Raw genomic sequence first — 24,528 nt, forward strand, 5'->3', positions numbered from 1 at the left:
GGCATGTAGGAAAATGGTTATGATTATCAGAGGTCAGTTATCTCAGCTCCAGGACACCTCTGAAGGAATTCTTCTGGATAGTGTCCTAGACCCAAACATCTTCAGCTGCTGCATCAGTGACTGCACAATGTTCAGCATTATTTGTGACTCATCAGGTGCTGAAGCAGTCCTTGTCTAAATGCCGCAAGACGCAGGACATATCAAAGTTTGGGCTACAGATGGCAAATAACATTCATGCCACACAAATGCCAGGCAATGACTGTCTCCAATAAGAGACAATCTAGCTACCACCACTTGACATTCAATAGTATTACCATCACAGAATCTGCCACTATCAACATAAGACCATAAGAAATAGGAACAGGAATAGGCCATTTGGCCCATCAGGTCTGCTTCAATAGGATCATGACTGATCCAACATTATGCATGTCAACTTTCTTGCTCTTTCCCGCAGCTCTTAATTCTCCTACTGATCAATAATCTATTTCAGTCTTAAATATACACAAAGATGCTACTACCACAGACCTCTGTGGCAAGGAGTTCCAAAGACTCACAAACCCCTCTGAGAGAAGAAATTACATCTCATCTCAGTCTTAAATTGGCACACCTTTATTCTGAGAATATGAGCTCTGGTCTTAGACACTCTCATGAGGAGAATCATCCCCTCAGCATTTACCCTGTCAAGTTCCTTAAGAATCCTGTATGTTTCAATTAAATCACCTCTCATTCTTCTAAACTCCAGTGAGTAGTGTCCAAAATTGTTTAGCCTTTGCACATAAGGCAGTCCATCCATACAAGGGATCATCATAGTGAATGTTCCCTGAATAATGAAATGATATCTTTTCCTTAAATAAAAGAACCAATCTGTTCACAGTACGCCAGGAGTGGTCTCACCAGGACCTTGTGCAGTTATGGTAAGTCCTTTCTACTCTTATAGTCCAATCTCCTTGAAATAAGGGTCAACATTCCAATAGCGTTCCTGATTACCTGCTGCACTTGTGTGCTAGCTTTCTGTGCTTCATGCACAATAACTCTAAAGTCCTTTTGTGCTGCAGCTTAATGCAGTTTTTCTCTATTTAACTAATACTATCTTCTTTTCTACTCCTTCCAAAATGAATGACTTCACATTTTCCCACATTATCCTGTATTTGCCAAAGTTTTGCCCTTCTTAACCTATCAACATCCCCCTGTAAACTGTTTGCATCTCTCTCACAACCTGCCTTTCCATGTAAATTAGTGTTGTCTGCAAATTTGGCTACGATACAATCACTTCATTCCTCCAAGTCATACGATATATACTGTAATCGGTTGCATTCCCAGCACCAAACTCCCTAATCCCACTGGTTACAGATTGCCAACTTGAAAAAGAACCCCTTATCCACACTTGCTCTTTGCTGCCCATTAGCCAAATCCCCATCTACACTAATATACTTCCTTCAACACTATGAGCTTTCATCTTATGACTTAACCTTTTGTGGGGTACTTTGTCGAACACCTTCTAAAAGTTTAAACGCAACACTCCTATTGTACAAAAACAACGTTGCTGGAAAAGCTCAGCAGATCTGGCAGCATCTGAGAAGTGAAAAAAAAAAGATCCTTCCTCAGAACTCAGGACACTTCTACTGTAACCCTGCTATCCACTCTGGTTGAGATTTTCTCAAAAAACTCTAATAAATTAGTCAGACATGATTTCTCTTTCCTAAAGCAATGCTGATTCTGCTTGATTACATTATGTTTTTACAAATGCATTGTTGTTACTTCCTTAATAATTGATTCCAACATTTTTCCAATGACAGGCATTACAATAATCGGCCTATAGTTACCCACTTTTTGCCTCCCTCACTTTTTGAATGGCAATGTCACATTAGGAGTAACTCAACATTCCAGTACTTCTTCTGTATCCAAGGATTTTTCAAAAATTGAAACCAATGCATCCGCTATCTCTGTAGTTACCTCTTATAGGATCCTAGGATGCAAGCCATCAGGGCCAAGGGATTTAACTGCCTTTAGCCCAAGAGTTAGTCTAATACTTGGGCGGCACAGTGGCTCAGTGGTTAGCACTGCAGCCTCACAGCTCCAGGGACCCAGGTTCAATTCCAGCTTCGGGTAACTGTCCGTGTGGAGTTTGCACGTTCTGCCCATGTCTGCGTGCGGTTTCCTCTGGGTGCTCCAGTTTCCTCCCACAGTCCAAAGATGTGCAGGCTAAGTGGATTGGCCATGCTAAATTGCCTATAGTGTTCAGGGGTGCGTGGGTTATAGAGGGGTGGGTCTGGGTGGGATGCTTCAAGGGGCAGTGTGGACTTGTTGGGCTGAAAGGCTTGTTTCCATACTGTAGGAACCTAATGTACCTCTCTGGTGACAGTAATTAATTACTTCTCCTACACATTAGCATTAGTGGGATGTTTGAAGTATGTTCTACTGCAAAAACTGAATACAAATATTTGTTTAATTCCTCCATCATTTCCTTGTTCCCAAAACTGTCTCTCCAGATTCATTTTCTGGGGAACCTGTGTTCACTTTAATCTCTCTCTTCCTTTCTATATATTTAGAGAAGACTTTCTTATCAGTTTTTATATTTCCTTGCTAGTTTGACATCAGTTTAATCTTAGGGTTATTACAATTGACCAGAAATTGAACTGAATTAGCCCTTTAAATCCTGTGGCTACAAGAGCAGATCAGAGGCTAGGAATCTGCAGTGAGTAACTCACCTTCTGACTCACTAAAATCTGTCCCCCAACTCTAAGGAAGTACTCTTCAGTACTTCAGTATTCTTCACTTCCCTGGATGAGTGCAGTCTCAACAACTCTGAAGAAGCTTGACACCATCCAGGGCAAAGCACTTTGTTTGATTGGCATCATATCCACAATCGTTCACTCCCTCCACCAGTCACAGTCACCAGAAGCAGCTTGTACTATCTACAAGATAATCTATAGAAATTCACCAATGCTCCTTACAGCACCTTCCTAATAGATAACCACTACCATCTAGAAGGACAAAGGCAGCAAATACATAGGAACAGCACGACCTTCAAGTTCCCCTTCAATCTGCTCACTAGGCTGACTTGGAAAAATATTACCATTCCTTCAGTTTCACTGTGTCAAACTTCTAGATCTTCGTCCCTAATGCATTGCAGGCCTAACTAAACCAAATGAGCTACAAATGTTCAAGAGAACACTCGGTACCACCTTCTCAAGAGCAACCAGGGATGGGTAATAAATGTTGGCCAAGCTAGCAATGCCCACATGACTTTGATGAATGAAGAAAGATGTCCAAATGCAACAAGAGCTGGACAATATCGAGGCTTGGGCGTACAAGTGGTAAAAGCTTTCATACCACACAAGTACCAGGCAATGACCATTTCCAAAAAGAGAAAATCCAACCATCATCCTGTGACTTTCAATGGGATTATCATCACTGAGAACACTCCTAAGGACTAGACATACAAAATATTGAGACTACAAGAGTAGGCCAGAGGCTAGGAATACTGCACTGAGTAACTCACCTCCAGACTTCCTTAAGCCTGTCCACCATCTACAAGGCACATGTCAGGAGTGTAATGGAAAGCTCCCCACTTATCTGAATGAGTGCAGCTCCAACAACATTCTAGATGCTTGAGCCAATCCAGGACTTGATTGACACCACATCCTCAAACATTCACTATCTCCAACACTGATGTTCAGTGGCAGAAACACACAAACCACTAACATCTGGAAGGACAAGGACATCAGATACTTGGGAACACCATCAGCTGCAAGTTACCCTCTAAGCCGCACACATTGGAAATATATTGCCATTCCTTATGCTGATTCAAAATCCTAGAACTCCCTGCCTAATGGTGTATGGGTGTAAAATACAACAAACAGGCTTCAGAGGTCCAATTAGGCAGCTGATTATCGCCTTCTCAAGGGCATTTTGGGATGGACAATAAATGTTGGTATCCATGAGGTGCTGTGGCCATCAACAGCAGTAGAATTGTACTCCAGCACAATTTGTAACCTCATGCCTGACATAACCCCCACTAAACCATTATTATCAAGCCTGGGGATCGACCCTGGTTCAGTGAAGAATGCAGGAGGGTTTGCTAGGAACAGCAGCAGGCACACATGAAGTCGAGGTGTCAACCTGGTGAAGCCACCAAACAGGACTACTTGCACACCAAACTGCATAGGCAGCATGTGATAGACCGAGATAAGTGATTCCACAGCCAGCTCCAGGATGAGATCTAAGTTCTGTAGTCCTGTCACATCCAGTCATGAATGATGGTGGATGATTAAACAATTTACTGGAAGAGGAGCCTCCACAAATATCCTCATCCTCAATGATGGAAGATCCCAGCAACTCAGTGCAAAAGATAAGTCACAAATCAACAGTGTGATGAAACACTCCCCATTTGCCTGAATGAGTACAGCCTCTACAGCATTCAAGAAGCCTGTCACCATCCAGGTCAAAGCAGCCTGCTTGATTGGCACTACATCGACGAACATTCACTCCCTCCACCACCAATGCTCAGTAGCAGCAGTATGTTTTATCTACAAGATGCACTGCAGAAATTCACCAAAGATCCTCAGACAGCATCTTCTAAACTCAAGACCACTTCCACCTAGAAGAACAAGGGCAACAAATATATGGGAACACCACCACCTTCAAGTTCACCTCCAAGCCACTCGTCATCCTGACCTGGAAATGTATCATCGTTCCTACACTGTTGCTGGATCTATATCCTGGAATTCCCTCTCTCAGGCATTATGTATAAACCCACAGCAGGTGGACTTCAGCAACTCATAAAGGCAGCTCACCACCACCTTGTCAAGGGCAAAAAGGGATGTGTAATAAATGCTGGCCAGCCAGCAATGCCCACATCCCACTGTATTTAAAAAAGATTTTTTAAAAATGTCAATGAAGCCCATATATCCAGAATGAATAAAAAAAAACTGCACTGTAAAATTTGCATGTCTCTCAAATCTACAGGTGCCACTTTTTTTTGACAGGCCTTCAGTATAATACAAAGCAAAATCAGGATTTCCTAACTTAATGAAGATGAAGAAGAAATATGAATTATTTGTAAGTAATATACAACATTACGTATTACCAAATCTGAAGAATGGTCACTAGATCCAAAATGTTAACTCTGCTTTCTCTCCACTGATGCTGCTGAGTTTTTTCCAGCAATTTCTGGTTTTGCTTCAAAATAATCTAGATCTGTTAAGTATGCAGATTTGGCCCATCCCCTTCTTGTAGCCATGCTTGATCATCTTCAACATACAGTAATGCTGATCAGATTTTTTTCTGTGTCATTACCACTGATAGTTCAAATTTATGTCTGCTTTCGGTATATCACTTGAATAGGAATAAACCAGATTTTTTAAACTTTTAAGCTTTTCTGGATATGCCATTTGACACTGAGTAGCTAATTACAAATTTTTTGTAGGCTAAGATTTTCACCATGGCTGGCTTTAAGGAACTAAAAGGCAGGTTTTATTTATACAACACCTTTAATATAGAAATAAATCTAACAAATGATTTTATGTAAGTGTAATCAAAGAAAAACCATGGAATGGTTGAAGAGGTGGATTTAAGGGAGTATCATAAAGGAAGTGGAGGAGTCAACAGACACACTTAAGGAGGAAGATTCCACAACCTAGCTCCTTGATGTCTTCACCTTTATAATACTCAGGATTCCAGGGGAACTAGGATGGAGATGTAAACAGGACTCGAGTTGGAGGAATGCAGCATTCCTGCAAGAATTCTAATGATTGAAGCAGGTTCCAGACAGAAGAAGAGTCTGAGCGGCATGGTGTCTCAGTTGTTAGCCCTGCTGCCTCACGGTGCCAGGAACTCGTGTGTGTTTCCACCTTTGGGTGACTGTCTGTGTGGAGTTTGCACATTCTCCCTGTGTCTGCATGGGTTTCCTTCGGGTGCTCCGGTTTCCTCCGACAGTCCAAAGATGTGCAGGCTAGGTGGATTGGCCATGCTAAGTTGCCCATAGTGTCCAGGGATGTGCAGATTAGGTGGGTTACATGGGGATGGGTCTGGGTGGGATGCTCTGAGGGTCGCTGAGGACTTATTGGCCAGAAGGCCCTGTTCCTACACAGTATATGATCAAAACTGCAAAGCGAAGCAACTTTGCAGTTGGAATCAGAGCCGGGGGATATGCAAACCATTCTCAAGGTCTGGGTGAAGCAAGGGAGGCTGTTCTCTGACTATTCCGGAGATGATGACCTGTAAGTTGAGTTTGTTTGTGTTTCAGATTCAGTAGCAGGTGGTAATGCAGAGTTGGGGGGAGGATGATGATCCTGGGAACTCCAAGTCCCGGCAGGCATTGTGCCGCTAGTGAGCGCGCATGTGTTGTAGTGGGCGGCGGGTCAGAGGCTGGAGAGATTCACCTGCTCCAGGAGAGTGGTGCAGCTCTCGAGCTTCTCCAGGCTGACAGCTCGAGCCCACGGTCTGCTCTCTCTCTCTCTCTCTCTCTTTATGTCTGTGTGTGCGCGCATTCAGGACAGATTGATACCCACTGACACCGCAGAACGCTCGCAACCAAACAAAAGTGCGCTACAAACTTCCGGAGACGAGTCAGGGTGGCAGAGAGTTGGGTCGGGTCTGGTTGGGGGGGGTGGAAAAAGAAAAGTTTTCATTTCAATTCCCCCCCCCCCCCGGTGAAACAACATCCAATTTATCGTGATTCCGCAGCGAGAAATACTGTAAACAGACGGTAACATGGGAGCGTCTAGCACTGGAGTCTTGCATCCGATCTTGTTTCTCCTTCTGGGGTTAGGGATGCAAGGTAAGATGGATGGAAGTGCCGACTCTTTATTTTTGTTAATGCGATCTTGGAGTGTTGAGATGTACGGAGTGTTCTGCCGCTTATTTTTGAGTTTATTGTGAATTGCCTGGCGTGTCGACGTAAACAGTCAGGGTAACGTGCAAATCTGAAGACAAGTTAAAAGAAGTTCATTTCTGCTTCTGGAACCATTATTTTTACGATCTAAAAAAATGCTTCTTTTATTGTTTTTGTATCTGTGGACACTACAGTGATTTCTCTTCTCCCCCCCCATCCCTTTCTCTGTTGCACTTGTGCCTGTGGTGCTGCGATGTTATTTGCATGGTTACATTCTGCATTTAAACACGACCCCATTGCTCAGCAGACCAGGTTTGGTTTGCAGCTCGGTTGAAGGAAAAGGCGGGGAGATGGTTATTGGAACTCGTTCAGCTAGTCCTGCAGGTAGAACACCTGCAAAATGTGCCTGATCGAATATCCTTCGAATTTGTATTAAGCAAAAAGTTATGAAGGTTTGGGACAGTAATTAAGGATTAGGTTTTTCTTTTGACGAGTAGTTTTTTTTTACATGGGAATGGTGTTCTGATCATTGTGTGTCCTTTGTTCAGTGAATGATTTAAGTCATTACCGCTGCGTTAACTTTCCATTGATATAGCCGCTGTTCCTTTTTCCTCTTCCTGAACTAAGATTCTCTGGCAACTGGCACGTAGATTGTTTGTTTATTTCCTTTTTTTCTACAAAAAAGTAAATAAAAGAAAGTAAACACGTGCGAATACACAACAATTCGTGGTGGGTTGATGCTGAACTTTCAGCATGCTGCTGCCCGAGAGACGTAACTTTCCCTGTGACTCGATGTGACATGAGGAAAATCACTTGATCTAGAGAAGTTGCATTTGACCTCAGGAACGTTTGCACCGTGTCTTCGTGCTGTCGATCGGAACAGGTCAACTGCACTCTCACATTGCAGCAAAATCCGATCCTGTGCACAGTATGGAAGCCACTCGGGTCGCAGTGTAATTCCAAGCAGAAGAGTTTTCTTTAAAAAGGAATAAATGATAAAATAAAACATCACGGGAAGACAACACGCTGTGTTATCTCCGACCCCAGCATCGGCCGTTCTTACTATCACGGGAAGACTTGCATTTTAAAGTGGGTCAGGAGATTGAACTTTTTATGGTGGTGAATTGCCTACTTTTTAAACTTTGGAAAGTTCAGTTTGAGTACACGTTCCTTTTGCACTTCTTTGTCAGTACGAAGAACGTGGGCGTTGGTTCGCGATACATTATTAACGGCATTGCTGTCACTAAGTATAAATTGTACAGGCAGTAAGCAAATCTTTTGGATGACTTCCCTGATTCAAAACCTCAAAGATAAATAGAAACACTGTTCCTTTTCAGCATTTTCCTGTTGTAGCTATTTGAGCGGTTAAAACCTGTGATAGGGTTTCGTAAATTCCTTTGAAATAATCTGACTTGCAAGAGGGTCAGCATCGATGTTCGCAGGAGGTGGGCCACATATATTCTTGGTTGCTTTTAAGTTTGAAAGCATTGTAGTTCTAGTTGTACGTGTCTGACATTCTCCATTTTGAAGTATAATTACATCAGGTGTTTAATCTTCAGGGATAACTTAATTCCTACTGTAGTAGGAGGACTGATTTAATGTTGTGACAACAATTGTATTGGAGAACAAAGGTTGTTGTAAACCCTTACAGAACTCCTAAAGAGTTTTTTTTTAAAAAAAGCTTGCTGAAGACAGAAAACAGTAGGAATACATAATTTATTCATCATTTGTAAAGGGAAAATATAGATTAACATATCATTTAAATTAAACAAGAGTCTGTGCCTGAAATATCAATCTGTGTAAATGAAGCATCTGTTGTGTATTTTTACTTTTTTCCTGATTTCATTGAGATAATTTTGATCAGTACAAATTTTGTCTGATACATCTTGTTTTTTACAAGTTTATAATATCAAAAAGCTTTGCCAATGTCCACTAGAGAAACACAATGTTTCAATAGCTAACAATCTGTAGACGTACTGCACCCTATTTGGCAATAAAAAACAAAATGCATTGTTCTTTTTTTTGGATCTGTGTTGGTTGAGGTCATTGTGATGTTTGAATGTACTGTTCCAACAGGTTCCTGTTTCCCGATCACAGCACTGTGCTGTGACAGTCTTGATTATCTCATTGTTGTATCAGTCTTTTTGCCAGTATCCAGCATATTGAGGTCATTGGGACTGGATGAATTAAAAATACATTGGACAAGTAAGCACTTGTTAAAATTGATGAGATCCTCATTTCAAGATTTTGGTTTGGTTTGGTTCTCATCCGAAGTGACACTGTGTAACATCAGAGAAATATCAGGGACAGTATGCTTGCTGTTTTGCCAATTATTAGGTTATGCATGGGTGTTTCCCAAGGCTTTCTCCATTAGCCCACTTGTTCACCTTCTCCATTGATCACTGCTTTCACATTTGTGCTGTCCTTTCTTGCATTTGTCCTCTTGAATTTAATACCCCCCTCCTTTTGGAAAAATCAGTTAAATGAATTTCAGGTTTGGGGTTTTGCCCAACTTCCATCAGCCGTGGCACAGAGTCTCAGTTACGTTAGTGCATTCAGTGTTTTGCTGAAACCAACTTTCATACAAAAATATCACACGCCCAAGGTATGTGTGTGAACTAAAAAGATTAAAAGAAAATGGGAGAACTAAAATCTTAGTAAATAGAATTTGCGATAAGCCTTATGTTGGTTGTTATTGTGGATTTACAGTGAGACTTGAGCTGAACTCCTGTGGATGATTGATGGCTTTATCATTTGGAATGGTTCAAACAGAGAGAATGGATGTGAACTGCAGTAAACTTGCAATCAGAAATTGCTCTGAATCTTCTGGCAAACAGGGCGGTTCCAGCTGGTGTGTATGCATGTTAGGAAGATAAGAAGTTGAATGGAAGAATTAGTTTTGTTTTATAGATTTTCATGTTTAAAACCTTTTTGGGACACAAATATTATACATCAAATGTTATAAGCCATTCTGACACTGCTGCTGTCACATGAAGGTTGTTGAGACCTGCTAGAACTTATAGCACTGAAAAGCAGAACACAGAAAGAAAGACTTTTTAAAGTGGTGGCATGCTGTGTAACCTGGCAACCAATAAAGGTATCTTTGCATCATGTTCAAGTGCTGGATCTGAGAAATTGTTAGTACGATGAAGATAGATTGTGCATTTTGCTGTCAAAATATAATTCATAAATTGTAATTACAGAACCTGCTCCCTTTATTTCTCTTGATTTGCTGTGCTATTTAAATAGTCTCACTTTGTTTACTTCAGTGATGAACTTACACTTATATTCTATAGTGGAGTGCTAACCATGTTGAAGCGTACAAGCATGGGAAATTGGTGCATTTTCCCTTTTGGAGTCCACTGTTGACATCAAATGCTCCCAGGTCTGGTACAGCACAGCCAACTGTAGAGGAAGGCTCATTGAATAGTGTTCAGTGTGTTTTTGCTTCCTCCCTGGAGACCTTTCCCTTCTAGAACTAAGTAGAATTTCCATTCATTGGATGAGCAGTGGAAAATTATTCCTACTGCCTATCTGGGTGGTATTGACCAGCTAAGCATAAACAAAGACAGCTTTATGCTGCAGATCCACAGAATGTAAAGTTGGTTGTCATTTTCTGAACACATTTTAAACTTTGAGTGTTTTGCACCCTGTTTTCATTCCAACAGGGAGGGTTAGATTCAAATCCAAATCCCTGCACTACGTGGGAGAAGTGAGCGTGTTGGGTGTATTGACTCTTTTTCAAATGCAAGATTTAAATTTGCTGTGTCTTATTCAACTAATGTGTCTGAGGATCAATGGTCGGCACAACATTGTGGGCTGAAGGGCCTGTTCTGTGCTGTACTGTTCTATGTTCTATGTTCTAATGTGACTAGTTGGAATTTTGTTGGCTGCTCTGAATGCTGGTATTGATGGATAGCATGTTGACTGATAACAGTATTGAGGGCACAACCTCCATAAGTCTTGGGGTTGTAATAAATGATATCAGCTGAAGTGAAAATGAATTGGAGTCGGGATGAGAAGAAGTGATACTGCAATAGAACAGAGAGGAGTTGCCACGAGACTAGATTGCTCCCACACCTGCGTGCCTGTGGTAATGGTCAACACTAGTTAATTAGTGGTGTAACAGCAGTGAATGTTGTGAAAGCTCATCCAAAAAAAACTGAAAAGCATGCTTAGGTGTAGATATTTTCACAACCCCTCAAGACAGTTTTGTGCTGAAATTAAAGCCTCAATATCCTTCCTAAAATATGGAACGCGATGCTGCATAGTACACTCTGGCCTTAACTTTATAAAGGCTCATAATTCCCTTCGTATTTATATTTTGTGCCCTTTTTTCATTAAAAATAAGTTACATTCATTTTTCCCTGTGATATTCTCAACTTGAGATGGTGCTTTTAATCTTGTGTGGAATCTTAGAATCTCACATCACAAGAAGGATGTAATTTGGCTCAACATGATTGTGCTGTATCTTTTAATAACTTAGGGACAGGATAGCAATTTGTAACTAGTTTTGTGCCACTAGGATCAGTGCTAGGCCACAGTTGTTTACAATATATATTAATAACTTCGATAAGAAAATGAATGTACTGTATCCAAGTTTGTCCATGACATAAAAATATTTGTAATGGTAAGTGATGAGGATGACAAATGCAGTAAGATACTGGAAATTTTGTTTCTCCCTTAGGGGAAAGTCTAGGACCAGAGGGCATGATCTCAGAATAAGGGGTCACACATTGAGAATAGAGATGATAAGGAGGAATTTCTTCTTTGAGGATAGTGAATCTGTGGAATTCTTTACCACAGAACTGTTGAGGCTGGGGTATAAGTATTTTCAAGTCTAAGATATACAGATTTTTAGTCAGTAAGGGAATCAAAGATTATGGAGAAGAGGCTGGAAAGTGGAGTTGATTGATCTGAAAATCAACATGATCTGACTGATGGCAGCGTCTTGATGGTCTGAATGAACTGCTTCTGTTGTGATCTTATACAATATTTCTACTTGTGACAGAATTCAAAAGAGGTCACAAACAGTATGATCACTTGTAGGGAGTTCAAGAGGAACTGCTGTACCCAAACTTTGGAACACAGTAGCACAAAGAATTGAAGTAAGCAGTGGAGAGCCATTCAGTGGGAAGCTATACAAGCACAGGCAGTATGGAATTGAATGTAATGCTGATGAGACTGGATACAGTATGGTGTGAGCAGGCTCAGTAGGAGGATATATATTCGATACAGCAGGCAATCTGAATAGTTTGTTTCTCTGCTGTATATTCTATGTTAGACCACCGTCTCCAGTTTCCAGTCCAAATCAATGACCACACATGCTTTGCCTTCCAAATTCTAGAACAAAGATTTAATACATTGGCTGAAATGCGTGTGCACAGAGTTGTTGAGAGAAGGAGCCAAACAGTTACTGTAGTCCATCTGAGTGTCAAGGATAGAAGTAAAGGAAAGCCTTAAGCCCCACAAGATGAATCTGGGAAATTAGTTGATTAATTTAGAGCCACATCTTCACAGGTAATAATCTCAAGAACTGTATCTCAGCCATATATTAAAGTAAGAGAGGACAGAAAGAACATTAATAAGCGACTAAAAGAACAGTTTCGGAACAGACAGCTGTTATTCCACTAGGCTGGGCTGCAACTAAATAGGAAGGTTGCTAATGTACCAGGGAAACAGTGGGGTAGGGAAGCAATGAGGCATTTAAAAAGGAGGGTAGGGGTGCCACAAAAACAAAATCATCCAGGAGCAGCTAGTGGTAATGGGGGAAAATAAGATGCTTTTCTCTCAAATACTAATTTAACAAGGGTAATTATGGGAAAGAAATTGTACAAGCTAGCTCTAAAATTGGGAATAAACCAAAAGTAAGGAACAAGAAAATGGGTAGGAGTTAAAAATAAATTCAAAGTAGTTACATTGCCCAAAATGCAAAGGGTAGAGTATAGGAATTAAATGCGGTCTGGGGGAGGAGGCCAGTGGTGTGGGGTATGTAGGAAGAAAGGAACAGAACTGGAAGAAATTGTTTTACCAGACAATCTCAATTTAATTTGCTGTGAAAGCAATCCTGGCTTCAAAAGAAGGCAAAATGTCACAAGCATATCGATATCTATTCTATCTTCCCCGATTGAAAAAGGGGACAGGACATGTTGTATGGAGAACTGATGCAAAGAGGGTGAGGGTACATTATAGCTAGAAGTCAATGTGATTCTTGAGCAAGGATTAAGAAGGGACTTCTTGCATTTGTAGGTATTTATTAAAGACTTAAAAATTGAGGGAAGGAAGTGGAAAATTATAGTCAGATTAGAGAAGAACTTGAATGTCAGTGTTATTGTTCTGGCAAATTTGAATAATCTGCTTATTAACTGGGCCATAGAGAGAATAACTGAGTTCCTAAAATATACACAAGACTGCTTTTTCTCGCTGTATGCTAGTAGACACAGAAGAGCAGAAGTGTTGTAATGAAATGTGTAATTAAATAGATTAGGTAAATATGGGTGAGTTACTTGAGAAAATTAACCACTGTACATTTCTTTTAGATCTCAACTAGAAAGGGAAAACAGTCGCACAAAAACTAGAGCTTCAAGTTGGATATGATCAGATTTTAGAAAGCTCAAGATCCCATTTGTTGTGGCATGGTTAAAAAAGGAACTTTAGAATAACAGGGAGAGATTTTGAAAAAGTGTGATTTAAAATACATCTATACCTTACAATGGCAAATATAGATACTTTGAGTTGTTGTGTAAGAATGCAGAAGTTAGAAACAAATTAAAATTGAAGCAGAGGTGTGTCAGGCCTGGAAAATAATGAAAAATACTGAGGCGGAATTGGAAAATGAGATCGAGGGTAGGAAAAATACCATGAAGGTATTAGAGGAAGAATGTTAAAATGATCAGAAGGAACTCTTGGGTATTGTACAAGTACATCAGAACAGAAAGAATTGTTAGAAGAATGAGATGCCCTCAAGTGGAGAGGGTTCTTAATTCATAGATGATCAAAAAGTGACGGTATTATTTATTAACCTCTTCACATTAGTTTCTACCAGAGAGAAAGGTATCCGAGAGGTGCCTCCTGAAGTTATTGAGATCAAAGTAAATAGTGAAGGGCAGAAAGAAACCATAAATACAATGATGCTATTTGGGGGGCATGCATGAACAGAGAGCAAATAACATTTACACCACACAAGAACCAGACAATGGCCATCTGTAACAAGTGGGAACCTAACCATTGCACTTTGAATTTCGATGGCATCAATCAATCCACCGCTATCAATATCCCAAGGGTTGCTATTAACCAGCAGCTGAGCTGTACTGTCCATATGAGTAAACTACATAATTGTAAATGACATGAAGTTAGTAAGAATTGTAAATTGTGAGGGCAACAGTGTAGAACTCAAGAAAGGCATTGTAAAGTTGGAGCAAGCAGATAGGTGGGCAGGTGATGCACTACAGTCAGAAAAACATTGATAGACAGTATAAAATAGCAGGTACAATTCTAAAGGAGGTGCAGGAGCATGGATCTGGGTGCATATATGCACAGATCAATGCAGGTGAAAGGACAAGTAGAGACAGCAGTTAAAGCAGCATAAAGTAACCTCAGCTCTGTTAATAGGGGCATAGAGGACAAGAACCACCAACTGATGTTGACTTTTTCAAGATATTTGTTAGACCTCAGCTGGAGTATTGTGTACAGTTATTGGTGCCATATTATAGGAAAGATATGTGTTGGACAGAGGTCAGAAGTGATTTTCGAGAATGGTTTCAGGAACGAGAAACTTCAGTTATTAGGAAAGATGGACCAACGTTGGGACAATTCTCATGGGGGAGAAGGCAGCTCAGAGTCTTAGAGTTTTTTTTTATCCTGGACCATCCAAGGCTTAGGGGTGACCTTAGAGGTTTATAAAATGACCAGGAGCCTGGATAGGGTGAACAGCCAAGGTCCTTTTCTGAGGGTGGGGGAATCCAAAGCTAGAGGGCATAGGTTTACTGTGGAAAAGGAAAGATGCAAAAAGGACCTGAAAGGACCTGCAGAGGGTGGTGCATGTATGGACCGAGCTGTTAGAGGAATGGTGGAGGCTGGCACAATTACAACACTTAAAAGATGTCAGGTTGGATACACAATTGGGAAGGGTTTATAAGTGCATGGGCAAAATGCTGACAAATGGGAGTAGGTCGGATTGGAATGTCTGGTCGGCTTGGATGAGTTGAACCATGAGTTTGTTTCCGTCCTGTATGACTCTCTTACACTGGTTAGGAGTATGGAATGCACTGCCTGGAAGTGTGGTGGACAGGTTCATTGTGGTGGACACATTCTAGAGGGCATTGGATGATTATTTGGTTAGGAATACTTTGCAGGAACATCGGGGTAAAGCAAGAGATTTGCAGTTTCTAATCATGCTCATTTGAAGAGCCTATGCAGGTACGATGGGCTAGAAGGCCTCCTATACCATAAAGATTTTTGTTTCTGTGAAGTACTGGAGCTACAGGAGCAAGTTACAAGCTAAGATGGAAGTTGAGAGCTAGGACGAACAGAGTTGTTGTCTCTGGTTTGTTGCCTGTGCCACGTGCTAGTGAGGCGAGGAATAGGGAGAGAGAGGAGTTGAACACGTGGCTACAGGGATGGTGCAGGAGGGAGGGTTTTGGATTCTTGGATAATTGGGGCTCTTTCTGGGGTAGGTGGGACCTCTACAAGCAAGATGGTCTTCACCTGAACCAGAGGGGCACCGATATCCTGGGGGGGTGGGGGGGGGGGATTTGCTAAGGCTATTCGGGTGGATTTAAACTAATTCAGCAGGGGGATGGGCACCAAAATTGCAGTTCGACTATAGAAAAGGTTGAGAGTAGGGTGGTCCGAAATAAAGTTTCAGGGAAGTAAGATGGCACCGGAAAGCAAGACGTTGGATTGAAGTGTGTCTACTTCAATGCCAGGAGCGTCTGGAATAAGGTGGGTGAACTTGCAGCATGGGTTAGCACCTGGGACTTCGATGTTGTGGCCATTTCAGAGACATGGATAGAACAGGGACAGGAATGGTTGTTGCAGGTTCCAGGATTTAGATGTTTCAGTAAGAACAGAGAAGATGGTAAAAGGGGCGGAGGTGTGGCATTGTTGGTCAAGGACAGTATTACAGTTGCAGAAAGGATGTTTGGGGACTCGTTGGCTGAGGTTAGAAACAGGAAAGGAGAGGTCACCCTGTTGGGAGTTTTCTACAGGCCTCCGAATAGTTCCAGAGATGTAGAGGAAAGGATAGCAAAGATGATTCTCGATAGGAGTGAGAGAGACAGGGTAGTTGTCATGGGGGACTTCAACTTTCCAGATATTGACTGGGAACACTATAGTTTGAGTACTATAGATGGGTCAGTTTTTGTCCAGAGTGTGCAGGAGGGCTTCCTGACACAGTATGTAGATAGGCCAACAAGGGGCGAAGCCACATTAGATTTGATACTGAGTAATGAGCCCGGCCAGGTGTTAGATTTGGAAGTAGGTGAGCACTTTGGTGATAGCAATCACAATTCTGTTATGTTTACTTTAGTGTTGGAAAGGAATAGGTGTATACCACTGGGCAAGAGTTATAGCTGGGGGAAAGGCAATTACGATCAGATTAGGCAAGTTTTAGGGAGCATAGAATGGAGAAGGAAACTGCAGGGGATGGGCACATTAGAAATGTGGAGCTTATTCAAGTAAAAGCTCCTGTGTGTCCTAGATAAATATGTACCTGTCAGGCAGGGAGGAAGCTGTAGAGTGCAGGAGCTGTGGTTTACGAAGGAGGTGGAATCTCTGTTCAAGAGGAAGAAGAAGGCTTATGTTAGGATGAGATGTGAAGGCCCAGTTAGGGCACTTGAGGGCTACGAGGTAGCCCGGAAAGACCTAAAGAGAGAGCTCAGAAGAGCCAGGAGGAGACATGAGAAGTTGTTGGTGGATAGGATCAGGGTAAACCCTAAGGCTTTCGATAGGTATTTAAGGAATAAAAGAATGACGAAAGTAAGATTAGGCCCAATCAAGGATAGTAGTGGTAAGTTGTGTGTGGAGTCAGTATTCACGCTAGAAAACGACAATGTTGTCGAGGAGAATACTGAGATACAGGCTACTAGACTAGGTGGGATTGAGGTTCACACGGAAGAGGTATTAGAAATCCTTCAGAAGGTGAAGATAGATAAGTCCCCTGGGCTGGATGGACTTTATCTTCGATTCCTCTGGGAAGCCAGGGAGGAGATTGCCGAGCATTTGGCATTGATATTTAACTCGTCATTGTCTACAGAAATAGTGCCAGGTGACTGGACGTTAGCAAATGTGGTTCCCCTGTTGAAGAAGGGGAGTAGAGACAACCCTGGTAATTATAGACCAGTGAGCCTTACCTCAGTTGTTGGTAAAGTGTTGGAATAGGATTTATAATCATCTAGAAAAGAATAAATTGATTAGGGATAGTCAGCACGGTTTTGTGAAGGGAAGGTCGTGCCTCACAAACCTTATTGAGTTCTTTGAGAAGGTGGCCAAACAGGTAGATGAGAGTAAACCGGTTGATGTGGTGTATATGGATTTCAGCAAGGCGTTCGATAAGGTTCCCCACAATAGGCTATTGTACAAAATGCGGAGGAATGGAATTGTGGGAGATATAGCAGTTTGGATCGGAAATTGGCTTGCTGAAAGAAGACAGAGGGTGGTAGTTGATGGGAAATGTTCATCCTGGAGACCAGTTACTAGTGGTGTACCGCAAGGGTCGGTGTTGGGTCCACTGCTGTTTGTCATTCTTATAAATGACCTGGATGAGGGCGTAGAAGGATGGGTTAGTAAATTTGCAGATGACACTAAGGTCGGTGGAGTTGTGGATAGTGACGAAGGATGCTGTAGGTTGCAGAGAGACATAGATAAGCTGCAGAGCTGGGCTGAGAGGTGGCCAATGGAGTTTAATGCAGACAAGTGTGAGGTGATGCACTTTGGTAGGAGTAACTGGAAGGCAAAGTACAGTGCTAATGGTAAAATTCTTAGCAGTGTAGATGAGCAGAGAGATCTCGGTGTCCATGTACACGGATCCTTGAAAGTTGCCACCCAGGTTGACAGGGCTGTTAAGAAGGCATACAGTGTTTTAGCTTTTATTAATAGAGGGATCGAGTTCCGGGACCAAGAGGTTATGGTGAAGCTGTACAAAACTCTGGTGCGGCCGCACTTGGAGTATTGTGTACAGTTCTGGTCACGGCATTATAAGAAGGACGTGGAAGCTTTGGAAAGGGTGCAGAGGAGATTTACTAGGATGTTGCCTGGTATGGAGGGAAGGTCTTATGAGGAAAGGCTGAGGGACTTGAGGCTGTTTTCATTAGACAGAAGAAGGTTGAGAGGTGACTTAATTGAAACATATAAAATAATCCGAGGGTTAGATAGGGTGGATAGGGAGAGTCTTTTTCCTAGGATGGTGACGGCGAGCACGAGGGGGCATAGCTTTAAATTGAGGGGTGAAAGATATAGAACAGATGTCAGAGGTAGTTTCTTTACTCAGAGAGTTGTAAGGGAATGGAATGCTTTGCCTGCAACGGTAGTAGATTCACCAACTTTAGGTACATTTAAGTCACCATTGGACAAGCATATGGACGTACATGGAATAGTGTAGGTTAGATGGGCTTGAGATCGGTATGACAGGTCGGCACAACATCGAGGGCCGAAGGGCCTGTACTGTGCTGTAATGTTCTATGTTCTAAGACTCCTGCAACAAGTAACTCACCGCCTGACTCTCAAAGCCTGTCGTCCATCTACAAAGGACAAGTTAGGGATATGATGGAATAATTCCTACTCCATCAACACTCAAGAAACTTCGTAACATCCAGGATAAAGCAGCCTGCTTGACTGACACCACATCTGCAGACATCTACTCCCTCCACTACCGATGGTGGTAGTTGATGGGGAAATGTTCATCCTGGAGTTCAGTTACTAGGGGTGTACCACAAGGTTCTGCTTTGGGCCACTGCTATTTGTCATTTTTATGAATGACCTGGATGAGGGCGTAGAAGGGTGGGTTAGTAAATTTGTGGATGACACTAAAGTCGGTGGAGTTGTGGATAGTGTGGAAGGATGTTGCAGGTTACAGAGGGACCTAGATAAGCTGCAGAGATGGGCTGAGAGGTGGCAAATGGAGTTTAATGCGGAAGTGTGAGGGGATTCACTTTGGAAGGCGTAACAACAAAATACAGAGTACTGGGATAACGGTAAAATTCTTGGTATGTGGATGAGCAGAGAGATCTCGGTGTCCATGTGCATAGGTCCCTGAAAGTTTCCACCCAGGTTGATAGGGTTGTTAAGAAGGCATACAGTGTGCTAGGTTTAATTGGTAGAGACTGAGTTTCAGAGCCATGAGGTCATGTTGTAGTTTACAAAACTCTGGTGCGTCCACGCTTGGAGTATTGCATACAGTTCTTGTCGCCGCATTATAGGAAGGATGTGGAAGCATTGGAAAGGGTGCAGAGGAGATTTACTAGGATGTTGCCTGGTATGGAGGGAAGGCCTTATGAGGAAAGGCTGAGGGACTTGAGCTGTTTTCGTTAGAGAGAAGAAGGTTAAGACGTGACTTAATAGAGACATACAAGATGATCAGAGGATTAGAGAGGGTGGACAGTGAAAGCCTTTTTCCTTGGATGGTGATGGCTAGCATGAGGGGACATAGTTTTAAACTGAGGGGTGATAGATAGGACAGATGTCAGAGGTAGGTTCTTTACTCAGAGAGTAGTAAGGGCGTGGAATGCCCTGCCTGCAACAGTAGTAGACTCATCAACTTTAAGGGCATTTAAATGGTCATTGGATAAACATATGGGTGATAATGGAATAGTGTAGGTTAGATGGGCTTCAGATTGGTTTCACAGGTTGGCGCAACATTGAGGGCCAAAGGGCCTGTACTGTGCTGTAATGTTCGATGTTCTATAATGCTCAGTAGCAGCAGTGTGCTATCTTCAAGATGCATGACAGAAATTCATCTAAGATCCATAGACAACACCTTCCAAACCCATGACCACTACCATCTAGAAGGACGAGAGCAGTAGATACATGAGAACATCACCACTTGCTAGTTCGTCTCAAAGCCACGCACCTTGAGTGCACAAGATGCAGGAGCAGAGGTAAGCCTATTGAGTCTGCTGTGCCATTCAGTGAGATCATGGCTGGTCTGATGAGAAATCTGGTCTAACTTTTCTTTTCTTCAATTCTTTGGCTCTAGAAATGAATCCTCATGTTTGATTTGCCTTTTTGTTTTTATGACCTTAAGCTGCATTTTCTGTAACGCCTGATCTCCTGGCTTCTGTTCTTTAACGAGACTTGAGTGCTGATCTGTGCTACTGAAAAGGTTAGCCTGAGTCAGGAAATTTCCCAACTCTGCAAACCTGCCTTGATTAAAGTGCCCCATTGATCCAATTATTGCTCCAGAGCTCATGAGAAATAGAAGCAGTAGTAAATTATGTCACACGTTGATCACACAGCATGGTCACTGAATATTGTATTGCTGCCAGACATTCACATTGCATACATGGTCTTAGAGGGTCACTATGGTGACCAGCACTTTGCGTAGAAACATTTTTTTTCAAATCACCTGATCCTGCTCCATTGCTTTGGCTCAAATCAATTGACTCCTTATAGATACCTTGATGAATTGAAGAGAGCACTTGCCTGCCATTTTTTTGTCTGTACGACTATCAGTGTATACAGCGAAATTCGCTGGTAGACTCTGTCAGAACTTCTGTAAATTCTCCTCACGTTACCTAACTGTCAGATCAGGTCTTCAGCCATTTAGCTCTTATATTCTAGGATTCATTTTCTGTCTCTCCACCATTAAGACTGGTCTTAACACCTATCAGTTTGACCAATAACCTTTCCCAGTAACCTTTTCTCTGTATAAGTTTCCCAGCAATTTCCTCTGACTCCCACAGCCATTTTTTTTTTATTACACCTCCATAAAACACCTTGGAACATTTTTCTACATTAAAGTGACTGCAACAATGCACGTTTATTGTACAGAAAAGCTATGTTTGGTAAATTGCAAACTGCAAAACCATGTCATTGGTGTAGAGCAGATAAATCTCATTTGACGTGTGACCGGACTAACATCTGAAAGAGAGATTACATTCCATTAACTTTTTTTAAGTATGTGAAAATGCTTCCCATCTAATTTCCTGTCTATTGGACCAGTGAAGATAAATGAAATAATTCCAGTCTGCTTCCTCATTTGCTGTTTATTCTGCAGGAAGTTGATGACAATTAGGAAATGTATCTACTTTGCAGTCCATTAAATCACTCCTGGCACAGAGTTACAAAATTAGGTGCAATCTGGTATTCTGTCTGTAGAATAAGGGAACGAAGAGCCAGAAGATGTTTTGAATTACAGGTTTGTAGAAAGCTGTATGAAGAGAAGGTAGAAAAACCAACAGCGTACAATGTTATTCCTGAAAAATATTTACTGAGTTGGACATTTTACAAAAGAATGATTCAGCACACATTTCAATCTATGCCTGCATCAGTGTGTCTAATGTTTGAAATAGTCATTTGTAGGAGACCAAAGAACAGATGTCACTTGTAAAATTGTACCTCAGCTCTACTTAGTACCCTCAAGTGAAGGGGAGAGAGAGTGTAGAATCATGGGGATGAGTGAGAAAATATAATGGCAGTAAAATTAATGTGTCTTCAAGGTACAAGTCAAGTGTCACGGAATACTCTCCATTTGTATAAGTGTGTGAAGCTGTAAGAACACAAGATGCTTGACACCATCCAGGACAAAACAAACTGCTTGACTGGCACCATATCCACCAGCATTTACTCCTTCACCAATGCTCAGCAGCAGTCATGTGTACCATCTAGAAGATGCACTGCGGAAATTCACCAAGCCTCCTTGGACAACACCTGCCAAACCAATGACCACTACCATCTAAAAAGACAAGGATAGTGGATGTGTAGGAACAAAACCACCTAAAAGTTCCTCTCCAAGCCACTCGCCATCCTAATTTTTGAAATATATTACTACTTCTTCACTGTCACTAGGGGAATCCTGGAACTCCTTCCCTTTGGAATTGTGTGTACATGAAATGAACTGGAGGGGTCCAAGAAGGCAGCTCACCACCACTTCTCAAGGGCAACTATGGATGGGTAATAAATACTGGTCTAGCTAGCAATGCGTACATCCCATGAGTGAATTAAATAAATGTTAATGCAAATGGAGTTAACTCGGGTAATGTAGATCACAAGAACTGGGACTCGGCCATTTAGTATCCCAAACCTTGTTTGCCATTTGATAAGATTATGGCTAATCTGATGGGGCTTCAACTCATACCTGTGTAATTGATTTTAATTAAGAATTTTGGTTTGGATTTTGTTAGAAGCTACACCTGTTTTTCATTTTTTAAAAAATTTAATTTTATTCATTTATGAATTTTGATTTGGGGTTGTAAACTGAAAACTGTGAGCTGAAGATAACCTGCTCACAGTCCAAAACTCAACCAAGTAACAATCACCTCTGCTGGTGAAACAGTGCGTGGTGAAAACCACTTAAGCAATCAAGCCAGGTTTGTTAGTATCAGAGATAATGGGAACTGCAGATGCTGGAGAATCCAAGATAATAAAATGTGAGGCTGGATGAACACAGCAGGCTAAGCAGCATCTCAGGAGCACAAAAGCTGACGTTTCGGGCCTCGACCCTTCATCAGAGAGGGGGATGGGGAGAGGGAGCTGGAACAAATAGGGAGAGAGGGGGAGGCGGACCGAAGATGGAGAGTAAAGAAGATAGGTGGAGAGAGTATATGTGGGGAGGTAGGGAGGGGATAGGTTAGTCCAGGGAAGACGGACAGGTCAAGGAGGTGGGATGAGGTTAGTAGGTAGATGGGGGTGCGGCTTGGGGTGGGCGGAAGGGATGGGTGAGAGGAAGAACCGGTTAGGGAGGCAGAGACAGGTTGGACTGGTTTTGGGATGCAGTGGGTGGGGGGGAAGAGCTGGGCTGGTTGTGTGGTGCAGTGTGGGGAGGGGACAAACTGGGCTGGTTTAGGGATGCAGTAGGGGAAGGGGAGATTTTGAAACTGGTGAAGTCCACTTTGATACCATTAGGCTGCAGGGTTCCCAGGCGGAATATGAGTTGCTGTTCCTGCAACCTTCGGGTGGCATCATTGTGGCACTGCAGGAGGCCCATGATGGACATGTCATCTAGAGAATGGGAGGGGGAGTGGAAATGGTTTGCGACTGGGAGGTGCAGTTGTTTGTTGCGAACTGAGTGGAGGTGTTCTGCAAAGCGGTCCCCAAGCCTCCGCTTGGTTTCCCCAATGTAGAGGAAGCCGCACCGGGTACAATGGATGCAGTATACCACATTGGCAGATGTGCAGGTGAACCTCTGCTTAATGTGGAATGTCATCTTGGGGCCTGGGATAGGGGTGGGGGGGGGGGGGGGGGGGGAGGGGAGGTGTGGGGGCAAGTGTAGCATTTCCTGCGGTTGCAGGGGAAGGTGCCGGGTGTGGTGGGGTTGGAGGGCAGTGTGGAGCGAACAAGGGAGTCACGGAATGAGTGGTCTCTCCGGAAAGCAGACAGTGGTGGGGACGGAAAAATGTTTTAGGTGGTGGGGTCGGATTGTAAATGGCGGACGTGTCGGAGGATGATGCGTTGTATCCGGAGGTTGGTAGGGTGGTGTGTGAGAACGAGGGGGATCCTCTTAGGGCGGTTGTGGCGGGGGCAGGGTGTGAGGGATGTGTTGCGGGAAATACGGGAGACGCGGTCAGTGGCGTTCTCGATCACTGTGGGGGGAAAGTTGCGGTCCTTAAAGAACTTGGAGATCTGGGATGTGCGGGAGTGGAATGTCTTATCGTGGGAGCAGATGCGGCGGAGGCGGAGGAATGGGGAATAGGGGATGGAATTTTTGCAGGAGGGTGGGTGGGAGGAGGTGTATTCTAGGTAGCTGTGGGAGTCGGTGGGCTTGAAATGGACATCAGTTACAAGCTGGTTGCCTGAGATGGAGACCGAGAGGTCCAGGAAGGTGAGGGATGTGCTGGAGATGGCCCAGGTGAACTGAAGGTTGGGGTGGAAGGTGTTGGTGAAGTGGATGAACTGTTCGAGCTCCTCTGGGGAGCAAGAGGCGGCGCCGATACAGTCATCAATGTACCGGAGGAAGAGGTGGGGTTTGTGGCATGTGTAGGTGCGGAAGAGGGACTGTTCCACGTAACCTACAAAGAGGCAGGCATAGCGGGTGCCCATGGCCACCCCCTTAGTCTGTAGGAAGTGGGAGGAGTCAAAAGAGAAGTTGTTGAGGGTGAGGACGGGTTCAATTAGGCGGATGAGAGTGTCGGTGGAGGGGGACTGGTCGGGCCTGCGGGACAGGAAGAAGCGGAGGGCCTTGAGGCCATCTGCATGTGGAATGCAGGTGTATAGGGACTGGACGTCCATGGTGAATATGAGGTGTTGGGGGCCAGGGAATTGGAAGTCCTGGAGGAGGTGGAGGGCGTGGGTGGTGTCACGGACGTAGGTGGGGAGTTCCTGGACCAAAGGGGAGAAAATGGAGTCCAGATAGGTGGAGATGAGTTCTCAGGCAACCAGCTTGTAACTGATGTCCATTTCAAGCCCACCGACTCCCACAGCTACCTAGAATATACCTCCTCCCACCCACCCTCCTGCAAAAATTCCATCCCCTATTCCCAATTCCTCCGCCTCCGCCGCATCTGCTCCCACGATAAGACATTCCACTCCCGCAAATCCCA

General features: G+C 43.0%; 1 protein-coding gene across 2 annotated transcripts in view; it reads left to right on the forward strand.

Moving 5' to 3' along the window:
* The first annotated feature begins 6,363 nt into the window (after window positions 1-6,363).
* alcama (activated leukocyte cell adhesion molecule a) overlaps window positions 6,364-24,528 on the forward strand; it is a 295,957-nt gene continuing 277,792 nt past the window's right edge. Inside the window, exon 1 of one of the 2 annotated variants that reach the window (XM_048540637.2) lies at window positions 6,364-6,781. In XM_048540637.2, the coding sequence (XP_048396594.1) occupies window positions 6,715-6,781 (67 nt within the window). In that variant the 5' untranslated portion in view covers window positions 6,364-6,714. Of the gene's footprint in view, window positions 6,782-7,170; window positions 7,220-24,528 lie in introns of those variants that run through there. The other variant, XM_059650261.1, reaches the window with a different exon arrangement.

The sequence above is a fragment of the Stegostoma tigrinum genome, chromosome 12 (genome assembly GCF_030684315.1).
Source record: "Stegostoma tigrinum isolate sSteTig4 chromosome 12, sSteTig4.hap1, whole genome shotgun sequence".
NCBI classification, from domain to species: domain Eukaryota; kingdom Metazoa; phylum Chordata; class Chondrichthyes; order Orectolobiformes; family Stegostomatidae; genus Stegostoma; species Stegostoma tigrinum.